Source organism: Papio anubis, chromosome 5 (genome assembly GCF_008728515.1).
Source record: "Papio anubis isolate 15944 chromosome 5, Panubis1.0, whole genome shotgun sequence".
NCBI lineage: Eukaryota > Metazoa > Chordata > Mammalia > Primates > Cercopithecidae > Papio > Papio anubis.
Window position 1 is genome coordinate 129,028,017 of NC_044980.1, and position 22,279 is coordinate 129,050,295.

At 43.3% G+C, this 22,279-nt stretch overlaps 1 protein-coding gene across 1 annotated transcript in view; it reads right to left on the reverse strand.

Moving 5' to 3' along the window:
- TRPC7 (transient receptor potential cation channel subfamily C member 7) overlaps nt 1-22,279 on the reverse strand; it is a 141,024-nt gene that overhangs the window by 75,253 nt on the left and 43,492 nt on the right. The window contains exon 3 of the mRNA XM_003900135.4: nt 16,265-16,447. Coding sequence (XP_003900184.2) covers nt 16,265-16,447 — 183 coding nt within the window. The remainder of the gene's footprint in view (nt 1-16,264; nt 16,448-22,279) is intronic.

Here is a 22,279-nt window from a genome sequence, read left to right on the forward strand (position 1 = left end):
GGTAGATGGACCCCCAAATGCAGATCATTCCAGAGCGCTGAGAGGATTGACCAAATGACAAGGGTCTTCTTTGTGGAAATCCTGAAGAGGGCCCTAGCACCAGCCTGACTCAGGGGTCTTGCTTCATTTGAAGCTCCAGGAGGAAAGGATTACTTCTTTTCTGTTTTGTTTTTCTGTTTTATTCCCAGCACCTGCTATAGTGTCAGGAAAACAACGGGTGAAAAAAAAAAAAGAAAAAAAAAGAAAAAACCCTTTGTTGAATGAGTAAGATGGAGTCATGGCTTAGAACAGATTGTGGTGATCAGCACTTGTTGGTGGCATCAGGTGTCCATAGGAGAAGGGCATAGACCAAGAGCTCTCTTTTAGATACACAAGTGAGTCTTCAGGGCCGTGGTACAACACAGAAAAAGGTGCTCCCAGAATGACTGAGACCAAAGTTCCTTCCAATCTGGGCAGGAGACACTGAGCCAGATTTCATATAGTTCAGAAAAATTTTTAAATGCTAAGAGCCAACATTTATTGGATATGATGTGCCATACATTGTTCTAAATGATTTTCATGTATTGATCAATTTAATCCTTGCAACAATTCCATCATTAGCACAATCACTAGATCTTTTTTTTTTTTTACAAAGGAGGAAACTGAGGCAGAGGGCTAAGTAACCCATCCGAGGTCACACAGCCAGGATGTGAACCCAGACATGCCTACTTCAGAGCTTGAGCTACACCAAGCAGCAGTTAATATGTGAGATATCTTACCCGCAAGAGGCACAAAGCACATTCATGCTGGTTATGCCTGTTTCTCCAGTCATTACACATTTAATGCTATATATACACATATATATGGATTATACATAACATTTTAATAATATAATGTTAATTTTGACAGAACAGGTTAAGGTTAGAAATAGAGATTTTTTTTTTTTTCTAGTAATAGAGTGTAACAACATGGAGTGGGCTGTGCCTTGTCTACCACCCAGGTGATACACAGCCGGTCCCCTAACTAGTGCCGGCTATGGAGCAGAATAATTCCTGGAAGAATTTGTCCGGTACTTACTATGTACTGGAACTTTATAAGGCAAGTAGTGTCATCCCCACATTAGAGATGAGGGAAAAGCAAAGTTAAACAATTTGCCCAAGCTGATGATTCTTAACCACCACTCCACACAGGGCTGTTCGCTCACATCATGCTGAAAGGTCTGTTTTTTAACACACAGCCTTTGATTGTCTGGGAAGGAGTCAATTAATTCGGGAAGAAATCTTTAACAACCATGTAAGGGACCTTCAGGATATTTGTGCACCATCTGTAAATATAATAACCAGTTACAATTGTGATAGAATATGACATATGTGTTTGTGTACCCTGCCCTCATAACAAGAAGTCAGATTTCTCTAGGCAGTGGTTTATTATCAGCTAAGGATCCGTAACTGATGCTAATAGATTTGCTTGTTGGAACTTTGTCTTTGTAAACCCTCCCTAATGGGTTTTAATTTCACTGAATTTCAGCCTGATGGTTACTGCAAGCAGCTCTTCCAAATTAGCCAATACTTTAACATGTCCTTTTCACCTTTTCTAATAAGGACCTTGAATAAAGGTCCCAAAATGGGCCCCAAAATGCAGGTCATTCCAGAGTGCTTGGAGGACTGACTGAAGGTCCTTATTAGAAAAACAAGTATTATGTTGCTTTTATTAAAAATAATCTGGGGAAAAATGTATAAGGAGGGCTGGCTGTGGATCTGGTGAGAGGTTTAGCATCTCTGATATTATCTGTGGACTGGACAAGAACACTGTGCTCTGCCAGTTCATTGGTCCTTCCCTATCTTGGGAATTCTTCTGGCTGCCTGCTAGGCAGGGCGAGCTTGGCTTAGCTCCAGTAGTCCCCAGTGCCCCAGTCCCCTCCCCATCCACTGTGGCCCAGGCCTCCTCTGGGCTGCTAGAGCTCGTCTGCCTCAGCTTACCACCATGTCCTCTAGGCTTCTCAATGGCCTCCAGTTCCCTCCCTTATCTAAATCAAATCTCTGTTAGGGTAATCTAGGGAATGCCCCTAATCTCTGCAATCTCTGTAGGAGAATCTGAGTAGTTTATCCTGTGGTTGTTAGGCCATACTCAGCCACAGAAGCATCTAGGCTGAATTTGTCTCCTAAATTGCAAAGCCGTATTTTCTGCCTCCAACGGGATGGATATACGTATTCCTTCTTTGAACTCAGCCATTGGCCTTAGGCTCTCATCACTTCCTAATGGACACCTCTAACAGTATTTTAGTTAGTTCCCTTTCCTGTATATGCCATCAAACCTTACCACTAGAACTGTATTACTGAAGTGAAGCTACTTACAGTTCTAACATATCATTAACTTGGCCACAAATGTGTAGAAAGTTCTAGATCACACAAGAATCATACAAGTTGACATGGAAAGTGGTAAGGCTCCAGTATGGCAATGCTAAGGATATTTGTGGTGTGGTGTGGTGGATAGCTGGGGGTGGGGCAGGATTCACATACAAAAATGCTCATCTGCTTAGTAACCAGAGGAATGCATTTTAAAATACGCAAAGATAGTATTTTACGTCTATTAAATTAGGGGGGAATAATACTAATAATCTTAATAATACTCAGTGATTGTAAAGTGCTGATGAAACCAGGTCAGTTGTATACCACTGGTGGCACCGAAAAATAATATAGTCCTTTGGGAAAATAATTTTGCAATATATTTCAAGAACCATAGCAAATATTTATGCCCTTTGACCCAGTAGCCCCACTCTCAGAAATTCAACTTAAGGAAATAACAGAAAAGAAGGAAAGAAAACTTTATGTATGCAGATAAAAGTAAATAGAAATATATTTTAAAATGAATGCTCAACAGTAGAGAAAATGTTAACAATGGTACTTCAATCTCATGCTAGCATCAACAAAATAATTATAGGAAGCATAGATAAATTTTTACATTCTACTGGTTGGTGAATCAAATCACAAAATTATTTACCCTATAGCTGTATGCATGTAAATACATTTCTGCACATGGGAAAAAATTGGAAACCTGTCAACAAATAAAAATAATTGATATATGGGGCACATGATTGGATACCATCGTTTTGCTTTTAAATAGCTTCCTTATTTTTATAATGTTGTTTGTTCAATAAATAAAATCAGTGAAATCAGAAATACAAACTGCAGTGAAATCAGAAATACAGACAACCTGGAGGCCCTGTTCCATATGGAATGGAGCCGAGCCCTTTGGCCATCTTCACAGCCCACATGCTGGCCTCGCCTCCCCAGCCAGGCGTCCTGCCCCTGCCCGGGGTTCCTGTTCTCCTACCTCAAATTGCCTCCTCTTCCCAAGCTCCCTTCTTCCCATAAATCTACCCTCAGGACACCTGCAAGTCCCTAAACGTGATCGTACCTTTGTAGGTCCCCCACTGCTTCCTCTTTCCGGAATGTCTTTGTTCCCCCTTTGCTTTTGAGCTCTGATCCCCCTTTCATGGCCTGGCTCAGAAGCCATGAACCTCCTCCTGTTCCATGTTTTCCCACACCATTTTCATCTGGATTAGTCTTTCCTTACTTGTTTGATAAAGGGCCGGATTCAGATCTCTGTAACCTGTTAGGATGGAAGTTCCTGACAAACCGGGGCTGAGTTTTATTTATTTTATATTGTCCACAGATGTAGCTGATAATGGGTGTCACAGGATGATCCCCTCCTTCTTCAAGCTTGCATCTGCCTAGCAACACCTATCAGAAGAGGAGTAAGCATAGCAGTCAGGCAATGATGCTTCTGATGGGTTTAGTAGGGAATAATAAGCATAAAAAGATGAATTCATTTGTGATAAGTATACTTACTGCACAAATATACATATTACTAAGTATGTAACAGCTATAAAAATATTAATTTGTAATGCTTATACTTCTGTAATAAGTATACTCATTACCCAAATATATTATTATAATTATACTAATCTTTTTCTAAAAATTAATTTGTAATTTATTCAGATGCAATTTGGAGACCAAATTATTAATAATGTTATTAATTAAACTATATTTTGTATGTAAATGACTTTTCTTTTTTGTTGTTGTTTTTAAGTAAATTAAGGTCATTACTCATGTTCTGAGTTTCCACGGACTCAGTGACAATAGTCATAGGGCCTCAAGCATGAGACAAATGACATCTAATCCACTGTCACATCATGGGCTGCTTTCCTATTCATCTCGTTTTGATCCTCAAGAGAGCTCTGTGAGTTTCCTCAGCAGCATTTAGGAATGAATCTCATCTTGAATTTGGGATTTTGTTGTATTTCAGGAAAACAAAACTGGAAGAAAACTCAGGTGCTACACATTCATTTATTTATTCAATTTTTCACTTATTCAGAAAATATTTTTGAGAATCTTCTACTTGCCTGGGTATGCTCTAGGCTGGGGATACAGTGGTGAGTTGCTGCCACAGAATTAAGGGAAACAGACAATAAACAAGTAAACAAAATAAACAAATGATATTCACTGGGACAGACAGTGGCTGATGAGGGAGGGGACAACATGGTGACCACATTCGGATCCGGTGGTCAGGAGGTCCCTCTGAGAAGCAGGCTATGGATCTGAGACTCAAACACCGAGGATCCAGCCAGCAGAGACCTGAGGGAAAGGGACCAGTAACTTCCCTGGGCAGGAACTACTAGCACGGAGTGCTGAAGGAACAGAGGCAGGCAGTGCAGCTGGAGATCAGTGAGCAGGAGGGAGCTTGGTGTGAGGTGAGTTAGATAGGGAGGCAAGGGCCAGGTCATGCAGCACCTTGTAGGCCATTGTTAATAGTTGGATTTTAAGTGCTTTAGGGGGCAAAAAGATGCTAGTGTCCGCCAAGATCCTCGTTAGAAAGAAGGTGCACCCACCTCCAGCTACTAGGGACTCACAGAAACACCCATCTCCACAAATTCCCCAAAGCCAGGGGAAACCACTTTGCCCAGAATTGCCCAGGAGGTAATGCCCTCCCCTTGGGGCAGCCTGCCACTAATGAGTGGCTGGTGTAAGTGTATAAAAGGCCAACCCCCTTGCCTTAACATGGGACAAGTCTGTGGTGCTACTCAGATTCCCAGGCTCCTCACCAAGTCAAGCTGAAGTTAGACTTTTCTGAAACCCTCTCTTAGCTTAGTTTCTTCTCCTGCCCCATTCTGCTTCTGCCCCTTCAATGCAGGTTTCCCCCAAGATCATGCTTTTGATGAATCACTTGCAAAAACAAATAAAAACAAGAAACAAAAAAATCCTTGTTTCAGGCTCGACTTCTAGCAGTGATAATTATTAGACTATGAACTTCCTGAGGGAAGAGACTATGCCTGGCTTGTTCATGCTTAGGTGGAAGATTTAACTGTGGGCATGACATGATCTGATTACTTAAAAAAAAAAAAATCAGGCCAGGCACGGTGGCTCACGCCTGTAATCCCAGCAATTTGGGAGGCCGAGTGGGGGTGGTCACCTGAGGTTAGGAGTTCAAGACCAGCCTGACCAACATGGAGAAACCCCGTTTCTACTAAAAATACAAAAATTAGCTGGGTGTGGTAGTGCATGCCTGTAATCCCAGCTACTCAGGAGGCTGAGGCAGGAGAATAACTTGAACTTGGCCATTGCACTCCAGCCTGGGCAACAAGAGCAAAACTCTGTCTCAAAAAAAAAAAATGAGAAGCTGCTTCACTGGTGTGTGTGTGTGTGTGTGTGTGTGTGTGTGTGTGTGTGTGGAGGAGGAGGAGGAGGAGGAGGGGGAAAGGAGAGGAAAGAGGTAGGTAGAACAGTTAAATGTTATTCTAATCATCCAGGCAAGATATGACTGTGGCTTGGATTACATAAATTAAAACATAAATTAAGCAAAAAGTTTCATCTGCAATTATACTTACAAAACTCCCCTTCCATCAAGAAAATTTGCAAGTGACCTTAGGCAGATGAATGTTAATAAAAGAGTAATGCATGTGGTACATATTGGGAGGAATATTTGAAAGATCAAATGCTCATTAAAACTCTAAATTCATGTATGAGCATCTGGTAAAGAAATAATGAGATAGAAATGTGTAGATGGTCTTTAGCTGAACTATCAGAGTTAGTCACAGATCCTTGGGGAGGACTGTAATTTCTAAGATCTGTTTGACTTTGGGATAAAAGCGACAAATTGAAGATGGCTCTTGTTGTGCTTTTCACTTTGGGCTAGTAAATGCATCTGATTTGCATCTATTTTGTGTGGGGCATTGGGGGATTTATGTTCTGCCCTTGAATGCTCCTCAGATTCCTCTCTTCCTATTAGCCCCCAAATCAGGATGTAATAATACTCAGGCTCTGACTATCTTAGCAAATGCAGCACAGTAAGAACATAATGATAGTTATACAAGCTAAGTCTGTGTGGCTTAGGAGACATGGTAACCAAGAAGAAGAAAAATGCTTTAAAGGATTATCCTTTCATGCAACTACTTAGGTATTGAAACAGCTGAACAAAAGGTAGCAAAACAGGCAAAAAGCAATAGTTTTCTGTCCTGTTGTGACAACTCTTACTTTGAGGATCTGAAATATATTTTGCAAATTAACAGTAGCATCTGCACATTAGAGAAAGTTACGTCAGGTGATTTACAGAATGCCAGAAGAAAGGCAAAGAGGAGCATCAGGCAGTTTGTCCCTTTCCACCCTCTAAAGCTGAGCTGGCAGGGTGTGGATATGGGGCAGCAACTCAGGCTCAAGAGTGGAGGGAGCACTCCTGAGACCCACTGTGGAGCCCTTAGCAATCTGAGCTCCCCTCTGGAGGCAAAGGCCCCACTGTTTCTCCCTAACTGTACAGGGTCACCCTGGAAGCTACTCGCCTCTCTGCTTCATCTCTAAGACAACCAGGCTTATGGTGGTAATTTTAGAGATGGACTACCACCATAAGTGGATGACTGATGCTTTCAACACCAATGGATTCTAACAGTGTTTGGCAACTACCGGGCAACTACCAGGCCAGAACTGGTGTTGGGGCTTTCCTGGATAGCTCTTTTCCAGAGTGACAAACCCCAAAGGGACATGGATCAGCAATGAAGGACATGGAGATGATAGCCCCATACTCTAGGGCCAGCCTGGAACATCATCTGGATTGTTTACATAGGCTTTTAATTCCAAGGGGGAGTTACAGGTACTTAGAGAAGCATCAAAGCCTCCAGCTTCCCACTGAACACATCATCTATCTATTTACTCCATATGGAGGCTGCACATTGCATGCAGGGCATGTACTCTTCCCAGCCTTCAGAAATTTAGATGAACCAAGAGTCCACCATCTAAGAGCTTCATCTCTGCAAAATGTAGAATCATTAAAGAGCCTTTAAAAAACACTAATTGCTGTGCTCCCACCCAAAAGAATTGGATTACAAATTCTGTGGATGTGGTCCAGGCATTTTTTTTTTTTTTTCTGAGACGGAGTTTTGCTCTTGTTGCCCAGGCTGGAGTGCAGTGGCACGATCTCGGCTCACTGCAACCTCTGCCTTCAAGGTTCAAGCAATTCTCCTGCCTCAGCCTCCCAAGTAGCTGGGACTACAGGCACCCACCACCATGCCCAGCTAATTTTTGTATTTTTAGTAGAGATGGGGTTTCACCATGTTTGCCAGGCTAGTCTCGAACTCCTGAACTCAGGTTCTCCACCCACGTTGGCTTCCCAAAGTTCTGGGATTACAGGCATGAGCCGCTGCACCCGGCCCAGGCATTTTTTTTTTTGACAAATCATAATTGTATACATTTATGGAGTACAACGGATGTTTTGATATATGTGTACAATATGTTATGATTAAATTAAACTAATTAACATATTTATCGCCTTGCTTACCTATCATTTCTATGGTGAGGCATGAAAATTTACTTTCTTACTTATTTTGAAATATATAATATGTTTTTATTTATTACAGTTACTCTGGTGTGCAATAAAGCTCAAAATCTATTCTTTCTGTCTCTCTGAAACTTTGTACTCTTTGATTGACAACTCCCCATTCCCTCCCTCCCCATCTCCCCAGCGTCTGGCAACTATGATTCTACTCTCTACTTCTATGAGTTCAACTTTACTAGATTCCATATATAAGTGAGATCATGTGGTATTTGTCTTTCTGAGGCTGAGGCACTGGTGATTTTTTTGGTTTGTTTTTTACAAAGCACCCAAGTGGTTTCATTAATCAGCTAAGTCTTGGAACCCATGGTCTAGAGTGATACAACACATCCTTGGATAACTATCATCCTTGCTTTAAGGGCCTACAGTTAAGAGGTTATAGACTGGATCCTGAAAACAGCCAAGAGCTTCTCAACAGGGAATTATTTGTCCCCCTCCCCCTTCCTCCAAGGGCATTGGAGACGGTGTCTGGAGACATTTTTGGTTACACAAGCTGGGGGTAAGGTGCTACTGGATAGAGTCCAGGGATGCTGCTAAACAGCCTATAATGTACAGGGCAGTCCTCACAGCAAGGAATTCTCTGGCCCAAAGTGTTAAGGTGCTGGACTTGAGAAATGTGGACTTAGTCTTAAGTGTAGTTCTGCTTAGAAAACCAATATGGCAAACAGTTTCCATTGGCTAATTCGTTATACACTTAACATGTTCTAGGTACATTGCATGTGTTAACTATTATTTATTAGACACTGTAATTTGTTTGCATTATATGGATGAGAAAATCAAGGCCCAGAGACCAAATAACTTGTCTAAACCACATGACTAGTAAGTGAAGGGCTTGGGACTTGAACACACACAGTCGGGCTCCTGGCCACAACACTACACTGCTGCCCCGCAGGTTCTATGTTTCTTCTCCTGGGAGTTTCTCCAGGCAGAAAAGGGATCACGATTCGTATTTACATATTAAATGCTGGAATTATTCTTTCTCTTCTGAAGATTTGCTCCTTGAGAAAACAAAACTTCCTCATATAAAAGATAGCCCTTCTGAGCCAGGAGATTAATGGATATTGATGATTTTTGTGGCATGTGGCCAGGCGAGATCCACGGAAGTGCTTAGAGGAATCCCCAAAGAGGAAGATGATTGATGCTTTTGACACCAATGGATTCCAACAGTGTTTGCCAACCACCGGGCATCCTGCAGTGCAGTTTGGGGTAGTGCCTGACCAGCCAGACTGTGTTTGTGACAACGCTGATCTTCTTAAGTCTAAGCATCTGTTAAAACGATGCCTCAGCAGGAAAACACAGTAGGAGAATGTCTGCTTAGGGCATGTGAGCGTCTGACTGGCCTCTCAGGCGTCCTCTAGAAAGCCCTGATGTCCCCAGGTCCCCTTTGCTCACTGGCCCTGCCTGTGCTTTTTGCAGACAGAGGAAATGAAACAGAGCCCAGCAGAGGGCATCTGCCCTCTCTTGAGTGTTCCTACCCGTGGTCACTGCACTAGGGAGAGGATGTCAGCCAGTTGTGCAGCTGCAGCTGGCATTGCTTTCTCTCTGAGCACATATTTAGGCCAGAAGGCCCGTTAGGACTGGAGCAGTGTCCACTGTGTCTATGAGCTCCCTGAAGGCCAGCAGACTAAGAAACTTAATTTATGTCCCATGTCTAGTAGGCAGAGGACTTGAGCAGTCAGGCTCCCAGCTATAACACTGTGCTGCTAGCTGACAAGTTCTGTTAATACTTTCATCTGCTAGGAGTTTTTCCAGGTGGAAAGATGGGCCCACTCATGGCATGACTGTAAAACGTGCACCAGACGGTCATTTTTGGAATAGGAGGAGGCAAGGGACTTCTGATAGAGTAAGAGGCGCTGACCCAACTTTAGAGCTTGTGGGTTGAAACGGTCCCGCATTCCCTTCCCTCTAAGCTTGTCCTTTTCTCCTTGGCATTCTGCTCTGAGGGGAGCTTTCCAAGTGCTGTGCCCTGTGGGCATATTTTGTGTGCTCCTGGCCCATGTCTGTGAAAGAATCTTGAAGTTGACGGCAGGGAATTGAGGTTTATGGAGGACACTGACTTTCTGCGTTACCATCGTTTGTGGAGATCTTCCACTTGTGTTAAAAATGTAGTCTGTTGCCAAAGAATTTCAGTCCCCAGTCTTAGCAGGCCAATCAGACCTACTGTTCAGCTCTCTCTCCCATCTCCCACAGATTTTTTTCCCCCCATTTTTTTACTTTCTTCAGGCTGCTTCTATCTCAGAGGGTGATTCTGTGTCCTATTGACAGAGAAGTTGAAGCTATCAATACGAATTCCCTCAACTTTTCTCCCATGGTAATCATTAGCGCTAGCTGCCAAATAGCACCAGGATTATGCTTCCTGGTCCTTCTTGTGAAGGTGTGGAAGGCATGACTAACTCTTCACAATGAGTAGCAAGCAAAAACAATGTGTGTCTCATCCAGGTGAAAGCATGCAATTGCTGGGGTACAATTTCCCAGAGCCGAATGACCCTCTGGCACGCAGGAAACATTTAAGAGGGTGGTTCTTCCATCAGCTGGGAATCCTGAGGGAACTGAGTTCCAAGATGGAAATAAGGTAAGCAATAAATAAACTTAACTTTTGTTAAAAGCCTCTATGACTTTAGTTTTGTTTGTCAACACAATGTAACAGCCTATCTTGGCTAATATCGTGTCCCGTTCACACAAAAAACTTGCTCCATCTTCACCCACCCTGTTTCCTTTCCAGCTTTTTCAGAGGAAGAGCTGTCTCTCCATCTATCCTAATCTTTATAACCACTCCTGATTAAGGTCCTCCAATGGCTACCCATTGTTCTTTAGAAAAATAATAAAAAGATTAAAATCCTTAAGGAGATCTGCAAGGCTCACATGGTCTGTCCCCTGCCTGCATCCTTACAGACTCAGTCACACCCAGTCCTCCCAAGGCCCAGCTTGGTCCGTTTGCCTTCTTTCAGTTCCTCTTGTACACCATGTCTCTTCTCGCCACAGGGCCTTTAAACATGCTTTGAGCATGTTCTTTCTACCAGAAATGCCCTCCCCACCCCAGAGGGCACCTCTGAAGTTCCAGGGTCTTGTTCACTTTCCTCAGTTTTTAGCTTTAAGAGCAAGCATGAGTTTTCAGTGAGTGAGTGAATAAAAATCATAGGGGATTTTTTTTTTTTTTAATGCAGCAGTGTGAAGGAAAAATGGAACTATGTAAGTGAAGGAAATCGAGTGGGTCCTCTCCACCCTCTGTACTTTGTTCCCTTCCCTTGATCCTGTCCCAGGTCTTTATTGTACTTAAGACTAGCTTTCTGAGCCAGGAATAACCCAGCAAGCCTGGCAGAGCCAGGAAAAGGCACCTCAACATTTCAGGGTCTCGAAGGCTCAGGAGGAGTGGGAGCTGGCTTTTGAGGAGGGTGGAGATCTCCTCAGTGGGAAGGAAAGATGGCTGGCACCAAGAGCAGAGGCCCCCAAACCAAGCTGCATCCCAAGATGCTAGAACCGGGGCCACCTGCAAGTCTGAAAGAAGTCACAGGTGTGAACGCTACTTTGCTCAGCTGGTGAAGTACATAAGAGACTTCCCCCACCCCACTGCAAAGGCTGCTGCTATTACAGTCATGAGACACCTGTACCATTTCACTCACTAGACTGGTAACTCTTTGAAGGTAAGACTGTGTCTTATTCTGCTTGGGTCCTTGGAAGGCCGAGCTCAGTGTCAGTAGACCTCATAGGTGGTGGTTCAGAAAATTTGAGAGATGGAACTAATCACCCTTGTTGGTGATATGGCCATGCCTGCCTGATAATATATGTACTTTCTGCCATGAACTAATATATTTTGGAAAATAATATTCACATAATTTTCTTTTTTTCCCCCATTAGCAGACCTTTGCTTCGTAGTGTCCAAAAGATGCTCCATCTCCTTTATAGGTAGAGTTAAGGCCTCTCTCATGCAAAACAGGACTTCTGGGTCTCTTTGCCCCACTCTCTTAGAGGACTGATACGCACAAAGTTCTCTTGCAGTGAATAGGAGATCCCACCTGATCCTCATTAAGGCAGAGTGGGGTCAGGAAGGAGGAGTGAATGGTGTAGGAGAAAGAAGGGAAAAGATCAAGATCATCCCTCTAAGCCCAGAGATGAAGAAGCAATCTAGAGGAGAGGGAGGGAGGGATGAGAGTGTGTCTTCTATTAGACAACTTGAATAGAGTGCCAACAACTCTGTCTGGGTCTCTGTTCCCCATCACGAAGCACTGACCACATGGCAGACACTGGGGTCCCTTCATAACTACAGCCTGAGCCCAGCTGGGCTTAAACTGGGATTCAGAGGCTGGTTGGGTTGGTTCTCAGTTGTTGGGGTTGCAAGTTTCCTATGCACGTGTTTAGAGTTGATATGCAGTGGAAAGAAAAGGCCTTTGAGAAGGATAGGCATGATTCCTGGAGGACAGAGACAGACCTAGAGAAGACTGCAAGGTGTTTGGCTCTGCAGCAGAAGGCCAAGGCCAGTTTATGCAGAGAGGTTGCAAGCCGATGCTGGAGGGCTGGGTTTCTTTAGCTGTGAAGCATAAGCAGAGTCCTTCTGAGCTTAGGTGTGACTCAGTATGGGGGAGGGTCATATCCCTGGTTTTTCATGAGGCAAGCTTGGCTTCTTCAGGGACTGTGGCCTAGAGGGACTGGGATGGACTGAGGTGGGTAAGAGAAATGTCCTAAAGTAATGTAGGCATTGACTGTGAGCAATGTGTTAATACTGCCTCATTTATAACCATCAGCTACTGAAGCCTGGGGATATTTGAGGCACAAATGCTTTCTCCCATTTAATTCTCATTATAACCTATGATGTAGGCATTATTATCCCAACTTTCCTGATGAGGAAAGTGAGACAGAGGCAAGGCTGAGTAATTTGCTCAAGTGACCCCATTAATAAGTGGTTAGACCGGGGACTGACTTCAATAGGCACCTTTCAGCTACATCTGCAATACTGCTTCCCAGAAACCACACTTGACATTTCAGATGACACACCCACTTGGGTTACTGGGGAGGCTGAGCGCCCTCTTAAGGCAGAAGTCATGGGGGAACAACCATGTCCTCACAACACCATTGGTATTTTGGAAGGAATTTTAGGCTTTATGAATGATGTCCTTTCCCAGGGAGACATTTCTAGCATTCTCTGGGGAGATAATAAAGGACCAGCTAGGGAATTAGAAGAACCCTAGAGTCCCAAGAAAGGGAGTCATCACTGAATGACAGCAATGATGCTTCCTCTTGGATCTGCAGAGAACTTTATAGTTTCCAGAGCATTTCCTCTCATATCAGTTCATTTGGAAGTTCACACACACACACACAAAACCTCTGTGAAGCAAAAGCTTGTATGTCCATTTTGCAAATGGGGAATGAAAGTCAGAGAGCTTCAATGACTTGCCCAAGACCACAGGGTTGGGAGAATCAGGCTAGAAACCTGGTCAACAGAAACCCAGTTCAGGATTCCTTCCCTTTAACCATGGTGGGTGACTTGTCTTCATCTAATGCAGGCTGGTACTGTGACTCAGCCAGCCAGAGGTCCAGACATTAGGGTGGTGCCTGAAGATAATCAAACATTCAAATGAGAGACACGATCCAGAGTGCAGTACCAGCCACAGAGCAGCACCACCTTCATTCAAATCCTGGCATTTCATAGACATACAGGCTGATTATAGATTAGTTTCCCAGAGACTGATACATGAAAAACTAGTTTCACCATGAGAAGCAGTCTGTGGTCATGTAATACACATTGTATCCTTCATCTATTAGAGTAGTGATTCTTGTTTTTTTTTTTTTTTTTTTTTTAAATAGAGACAGGGTCTTGCTATGTCCCTCAGGCTAGTCTCAAACTCTTGGCATCAAGCAGTCCTCCTGTCTCAGCTTCCCATATTGTTGGCATTACAGGCAGGAGCCACTATGATGCATATTAAAGGCTCTGTAATATCTTTAAGAAAAGCAGAAAACAAAAAACAAAAAACCTGTTTGACTGTGTTTAACTAAAGGTTTCCAAATTTATTTGAACATAAAATCTTTTTTTTTTTTTTAAGGTAACACCTATTAGCAGCTCATGGAACTTCTAAGAACAACTTGTTTTCTTAAGTCGCTGAATTAATGGGTTGATTTATGCCATGTGGGCAGAATCTTGGAAATGTTTTATGGTTTTGTATTTAAGCCTGAAGCCTCAGGAGATATCTATCTATCTATCTATCCATCTATCTATCTATCTATCTATCTATCTATCTATCTATCTATCTATCTATCTATCTTTCTATCTAAGTTGTAAAGGGCAGTGTATTTATAAATAGGTCTTGGTGCTAGTTATTTCATTACTCGAATATTCAGGGATAGATTGTACTCATGCAAGCATGCTAAAATTCATAAATTAAAAATGGAAGCCCATTGTAATATTAATAAGACTTTTAAATATTGGTTAGTTTTCTGGTAATTCACGAAGAATAAATGTCAAGGAGAGCTATGAGTCTGTCTGCTGTTGCATGATGGCATACAAGACTTGAGAAAATGTATCATTTGAAGGTCTTAGAAATGAGCAGGGTTGACATTTTACGCAGGTCATTTATCATCTTCCTACCTATGGATTACAGCAGACAACCAGCAGCCTGTGGCCCACAAAACACCTGCTATGGCCGCCATGCATCCCATCCTCCCTCATAGCTGCTGGCTACAACCTTCTCCCTTATTCATGAAAACTTCATTTCTTCCTTCTCATTTATCCCCAGGGCCATTTTGAACTTGGTAATTGACAAAAGAGGACACGTAGTTATGAGGTGGGGGCCAGACTTCTGGACTAACTGAGTAACTCCACCCTCCATGTCAGTTTTGCTAGGGGATTTGAATTTATGTTTCAAAAAAATGGTGAATGCCTACATGCAATGGACTGTTGAAGTTGTGCATAATTAGCCCAAACTGTGAATATAAATCTGCAAATGCCAAGCATCTTCTTTTGTCTGGTTTTTAGACATCTTCTATCCTCACCATGAGCTGGGAGGCAGGAGGATAATCTGGCTTCAGGAAGGAAGAAAATGTTTGTAGTTCTGGAAACTCCAGCTCATTTTTGCCACTGCCAGACAGCCTCCACAGCAGGGTTTGTTTGAACCCCAAGGGCAAGGATATCTCAGCAGCTTCAGGGGGTGACTGCATACTTTGGTGAAAAGTCCCAGTGAACTCTTGGTTTAAGCTAAAAGGTGAGTTTTCCTGAGCTGAGTAAATAGGATTGTACTGTACTTGAAACTGCAGCCCGATTCTCCCAACTTCCAACAACACTGTGCTTTCTAATATTAATCTCTAAGGCCACCTTTCCCGTGGGTCATCAATTTTATCTTTGAGCTCAGAGTCTTAGGCAAAAGTTGTTTTTCTTAAAATTTGTGATTATTATAATATCAAAGTAAAAGGGCAGGAAGATTTTATCAGACTTGGAAGCTCTCCCTGGATAAATTTCACAGATATATATGATTGTTGAAGGCACAGATTAAGACACACACAAATTAAGATAATCAGGAAACAGAATGACTGCCCAGAGGCCAGTCTGGGGGCTTTAAAAATACCATTCAGTTTTGATCAGGTGAAAGAGCTGAAAACATTAAAACCCCTCAAAGATGAATCAGCTCCTTTACTTATGTGGAAAGCACACTGATATTTAAACATGTGGATATTTGGAATGTTCTAGTGTTCATCAGGATGAGTAATGTCATCTAACAAAAGAGCAGATTCTAAAGAACTCAGAGTAGATCCAAAGTAGGAATATAATTTACTTTTGCTCCTTATAATCTTAATCTGAGTAGGCACTACAGGTCTGAGGGCTACTGGTGACCACAGCCACTAAAGACACTTGGATGTCTATTGAGGAGGTGGCAGGAGTTTACTTTTGGGAAAGTCTACTTGAGCCTCCTTAGGGCTTTCATATGCCTTTGGAGTGCAATTCTTCTCAGCCTCCCAGGGCGATTGGATCCCATAAACTTTGTACATTAATACATTTTCTACACAATTAGTCCTCAGGCACACAGAGGAAGCTCAGTAAATGCTTTTGAAAGACCTGAGTTCTATGTTTCTCTTGAAGACTTGGAAACTGGGTTGCTAACTGATAGGAGCCCTCGTGGTGACATTGTCCCTGCCAGTGGGTTGAGGCTGAAGATCTCTTCTGCTGTCCAGGCTCAAGGTCTGCTCAGGGACTGACTCATGCTTCTGCTGTCTCTCCTGGTGGGCTGGGGACTGCGGTGGGAAGGGATGGTGGAGAGAATCCTAGCAGCCCTGTGAAGCTGACGGCTAGCTCCCTGTCTAGAGAGAATCTGGGTGTCATCATGGTCACCTCGTGGGAACAATACATGTGAGCACAAAGCGAGGCCAGCAGCCCTGAGAGGAGAGGTGAGATGGGAAGACCAGAAGAGATGGGGGAGCTTACCTTCTTGACTTCATATTTAATGGCGAGTTTGATCCGGCTCAGACTTGGACGGTGGTGGTCGGACCAGACTTGGAAGTTCACATCACCATTTAAAATCGCTTCCACCTCTTCTGTGTCTCGGCACAGGTCCAGCACGCCCACTACAAAATCCTTGCATTGCATAGATAACTTCCTGTAATCGTTCTAACAGAATAAAGAGAAATCAGGGGTGTGTCACACAGAGCCCCGCAGATTGGCTTGCCCAGCACAGCAGTGTCGATCAGCAACTGCTCATCACATGTGAGCTTGTGGAGCACATTGCTTGCACTTATGGAATGCAGCAGGATGTGCTGGGTGCAGAAGGCGGGGCAATTTCTCTTGACACGCAACCTGAAGGACATCTTCTCTAAGTCAGCCTGTGTGAAGGTGTGGTCCATGGGCCACCTGCATCAGAGTCACCTTAGGTGCATGCTAAAGTTGCAGATTCCCAGGTCCCACCCCAGACTTACTGAGTCAGAATGCCTGGTGGTGGGGCCAAGGAATCTGTCTTTTAACTTTGCTCTCTAATGATGTGGATGCCTGTCACAGCCCATCCTGGGCTCTTTCAAAACGGCAGTTTTCTATGCCGAATTCTGAGTCAGTTCTGAGGCAGGAACAATAAGGACATGAACTTTTAAGGCTGATGTAAATAACGCTTCGCTTATTTACCACCAATCTATATTGGTGGCTGCTGCATACAGGAATTTTACTGGAAAGGTGGATAATATGCTAAAATTGGAAAAAAAATTGCACAGGTGTGCTTTTTTGTGTGCCAGAAAATCGGCTTGTAAATTATACATTTAAAAATCAAATGTAATTTAACTTTGACAGGATCTTTTCTTACTAGAAAACCTTTTGTATGGAAAATCATGGCTCCTTAAATCACCTGCCTTTTGAATAAACATTTTTAGCCCTTGACCTTGTTGTTGTTGTTTCATATTTTTAATGAGCTGCTCCTAGATTTCTCTCTTCCTTTCCCTAGGTACTCCTGTCTGAATGTCTTTGAGAGGCTAACTTCCTTTCCTAGTGACATGCCGACTTCTCTTTCCCCTAAACAAACTACTTACATTCTAGATAAGGATCCAGAATGTTGGACAAAGAATGTTTGATGTTACCTCATACCCCTCCTCCCCAAAAATATTTTCCCCAGAGGCCTCCTTGCTGGTTTCTTAGTTGAAAGGAGTCTATTCGGAAAGTACACAAGACCCAAATGTCACTTTCAATGTTAATCAATATCAACAACCCTCAGACTGCTAGATAGTAGTTGGCAAAAAGGACTGTGGTTGTGTTTTTCCAGAACATGGAGTTCTCAGCCAATAGTTGGGAGCCTGGCAAACTGCAGAAGCTCAGTCATTTTTCTGAGTTAATGATTCTTGTCTCCTTCCAGGGTTGCTGTATCAAAATGTCACTTTGCATTAGAGAAAGAGGTAAGTAAGTGTTTGTTTGCTGGGAAAAGGGAAAAGATCAAGAAAATATTTTCAGGTGAGAGTAGCTGCCCTTCGTTTTTATACATAATTTAGGTAGAAGAAGGGAGTTTCAGAAATTCTGGCTGGAAAAATGACCTCTCGGCTCAGGCATGTAAGAAACTTGTGGGGTTCTAGGTTTTGGTACCTAGCACAGAGCTGGTCTGAAGTGTTAGGATTGGAAGAGCCATGCTCTATGCTCCTCCAACCCTGACACTCACTCATCTGCCATTCACTCATTCATTCATTCATGAATGCATTCATTCATCACTGAGAACCTACTATGTAGCGGACAATGAAAAATTAGTGGTGAACAAGGCAAGTCTCTGAGTAGTGTGAAGGAAGAGGAGGCTTGAGTTCCACCCTCAGATTTGCACAAGTACAAGGCTAAGTGAAACTTGCTCAGATCTTTTCCTGGCTAATATATTCTGCAGAGCACTGATAAGCCAGAGGTAGGAGGCTCAAGGTACACGGGGCTCAGCAACATGGACAAGGTGAATCATCTCACCACATGGACCCATTCAACTCTGGAATCTCCTCTGTGGCAACTCAGGTTCCTTAAGTTTCCAACTCCCACCCCGTAACTTTATTACCCCTTTTCTGAGAACAAGGAATCTCTGAATGTTAATGCCTATTACCAGTAAAACAGACACTGCCCTGTTGGCTAGAACATACCTCATTTCTTGATGGAAACTCCTGCCTAGAGCTGAAGTCATGGGTGGGTATAGGAGATAAAGTGAAAAGGAGTTGATCTAGCTCTTGTCCCAGGTTCCCCGTGCTACGAGCTAGTCAGGCTGTATTGCCCAGAGCTTCCTCACGTGTCTGGGTTCAGTGCAGTTCAGAACAGAAGGTGACACTTCATTAGAGACTGTCACTTCTCTGGGCTCTTTCAGCCAGCCTGCCATCAATAGGAGAGGCAACAGAGCAGCCAAAGCAGGTAATTTGCATTTTGCCTTCTGCATTAGACACTTGGGCTGGAAGGCAATAAGCCTTCTGCTGTCTGCAGTTGGCTAGAGGGGATAGCGAGAACCTAGGCCTGCCAGGAAGGAGATGACATGGACATGAATGGAAACAGAGAGAGCCATTGATGAACATCTCTGGGGAATTGTCATGATTATAATTTATTGAGCCAAACCTGAGCTCAATTAGCCTTCCAAGACACACTCCTCACTGTAATTGGAAGATGAGATACACCCTCAAGACTTCATAGGTGCCCTTTACATTTTAAAAAAATATTCCTGAACACTGAGGTCTGCCAGTTCTAATGGGTGACAGGTGCTCTACCTGCATTATCTCATTCAATCCTTATAAAAACCCCGTAGTGGAAGGCTGATCACCATTTCCAACTTCCAGATGAGGAAAGTGAGACCAGAGAGATAAAGTAACAGGCAGATCTATGCTTTTCCTTATATCAGCCACTGATCTCTAGGTCCCTCTCTCACCTTCCTTGGATATTTAGCCCCTGTCCCACATCAGTCTCCTAACATGACTGCATTGTTATTCTTGATGGTTTCACTATCCTGGAAGATGACCCTCACATTCCCTGCCCTTTCATTTCCTTGACAGCCCGTTTTCTTTCTTTCTTTCTTTTTTTTTTTTTGAGACAGAGTTTCACTCTTGTTGCCTAGGCGGGAGTGCAATGGCGCGATCTCGGCTCACCGCAACCTCCACCTCCTGGGTTCAAGCAATTCTCCTGCCTCAGCCTCCCGAGTAGCTGGAATTATAGGCATGCACCACCACGCCTGGCTAATTTTGTATTTTTAGTAGAGACGGGGCTTCTCCATGTTGGTCAGGCTGGTCTCGAACTCCCAACCTCAGGTGATCCACCCACCTCGGCCTCCCAAAGTGCTGGGATTACAGGCGTGAGCCACCGTGTCTGGCCAGACAGCCCATTTTCTAATGACCTTATTCTCAACCCAAATTCAGCCATTGACTCTCTTAGTTATTCCAATAACTGCAGATCCTTCCCTACCCCAAATTCAAGTGTCCCTTCTCCAACCACCACCTCCTATATGTCCCGCTCACTCCCTCTTGAACCCCAACTCCAGCAATCCTTTGATTCCACCTGCCTTACAGCCACTGACTGTACCTCCTTTTCACTGGTTTGTTTTTTTTTTTTTTTAAATCCACCTTATGTCACTGTCTGTCTCCTTGCAGAGCTGATATTTCATGGTCAATGAAATGGTCTCTTGTCCTTCTTTTATTCCATTGTCCCCACTGGATAAAAGCCTGACCTTGGTTGAGTCTAACTCTCTACCAGTGTGTTCTCGCCTCTGCACAGTGAATGTGGCTGAGAACCCACAGCTGATCATTGTGCTGTATACTCACTACCTCCAGCCTCAAGTCATCCTTAGTCTGGGCAGTTTACTCTCCTACTCTCCTAAATAGGCATTTCATATATTCTTCTTTCCTCAGTCCTCTAATATCTCCTTCTCCTCTCAGATAAGGACCTTGTTTCCTACTTTATCAAGAAAATAGAAGTCATCAGAAGAAAAGCCCCACATGTTCACACCTACATGCGTCTCTGCTTCTGTACTCTGTGTTCCCTCCTCTGGCTGTGAATGAACTGCCCCTGCTCATCTCCACGACCACCTCCTCCACTTATGTGCTGGATATCAACCTCTTTTGGCTACTCAAGGATGTGGCAATCTTCCTTTCTCTCTCCTGAATTCTCAATTTCTCCCTTTCCCTACTTGCTCATCATACAAACATGCTGGTATTTCTCCTGTTTTAAAAAGAAATTTCTCTTGACCCCACTTCTCCCTTCAATGACTACCCCAATTTTCTATCTAATTTTATAGCAAATCTCTTTAATAGGGCTGTCTACATTTGTTGTCTCCATTTTGCCCTCCTTGTACCCTTTCTTGTCCCCTTCAGTAAGGCTTTCCCCACCACTGACTACTGTGACTGTTCTTGTCAAGGTCACAAATCACATTCATGTTACTAAATTCAATGGTTGGTTCCTAGTCCTCATTTTACATGACCTACCAAGTGCTTTAACGTAGTTGATCACTTCCTTCTCCTTGATACATATTCTTCACTTGTCTTCCAGAATAACATACTCTTCTGTCTTCATCTTTTTTCTGAATAACTACTTTTTGTATTCTTTGTTAATTCATTTTCATCTCCCTTACAATTTAATTTTTGGAATTCCCCAAACTGTGACCAGCCATTGGATTCTTCTTTTTATCCATTTACACTGATTGCCTTATTGATTTTATCTAGTGTTATGAATTTCAATACCACCCATACACTGGCAAGTCCGAAATTTGTATCTTTCACCCACCTTTCTTCTCTGTATCCAATTACCAACTTTATATCTCCCCTTGGATGTCTAATAGGCATTTTGAACTTCATAAAACTAACTCCTAACTCTGGATCGAGTCTCCTACCTTATTTAGTATTCCCCATTCTTTCAGTTGTCCCGGACAAAAATATATATATAGAATTTATCCTTGATTGCTACTTTCCTTTCGTAACCCACATATAATTTGGTAGCAAATCCTGTAAGTTCTACTTGCCAAATATATCCCTACCCTGATCTCTTTTCACCAATTTTACTATTTCTACCTTGGTCCAAACCATCATCTATTGCTTGGACTAACCCTACAGACTCCCAAGTCTCTCTGACTCTGTCCTTGTCCTGCATAATCCTGTGTAGTTGATTCTTAATACACCAGGCAGAGGAATACTTAGAAAAAGTAGTCAGATCTGGCTGTGCAAGGTGGCTCACACCTGTAATCCCAGCACTTTGGGAGGCTGAGGCAGGTGGATCACGAGGTCAGAGATCTAGACCATCCTGGCTAACATGGTGAAACCCCGACTCTACTAAAGATACAAAAAATTAGCTGGGCATGGTAGTGGGCGCCTGTAGTCCCAGCTACTCGGGAGGCTGAGGCAGGAGAATGGTGTGAACCTGAGAGGCGGAGCTTGCAGTGAGCTGAGATCGCGCCACTGCACTCCAGCCTGGGCGACAGAGGGAGACTCTGTCTCAAAAAAGAAAGTAAAAGAAAAAAAAAAAAAAGAAAAGAAAAAGTTGTCAGATCCTGGGACTGCTCTGTACACCCCCTCTAAAGGCTCCCTATCCAAAGTAAAAGTGGGGTCATCAGTCACTGATATCTGGGTCACTCTCTCACCTTTCTTGGAGATTTTAGTTCCTGTCTCACATCATTCTCCCAACATTACTGCTGTTGTTATTCTTGGTGGTTTCAAAATCCTGGAAGATGAAACACTGCTTACACTATCCTCTAGCCTCCCCATTTTCTCCCTGATTTTATTTCCTGGGAGTCTCCCCCCGACTCAGTCTACTCCAGCTACTCTGGTGCCCCTGCTGTTCTTCAGACACACTGGGTGTAGACCAGACCTTTACACTGGCTATTCCCCTTGCTTGGACTCCTTTTTCTCCAGATACCTACATGAACAATTCTTAAGCCTTCCCTGACTATCTTTTAAAAAAAGTGTGGCTCCTCCACTCCTCATTACCCTTCCCTGCTTTTCCTTTCTGTTTTCTTCATAGTACTTATGACTGCCTGAT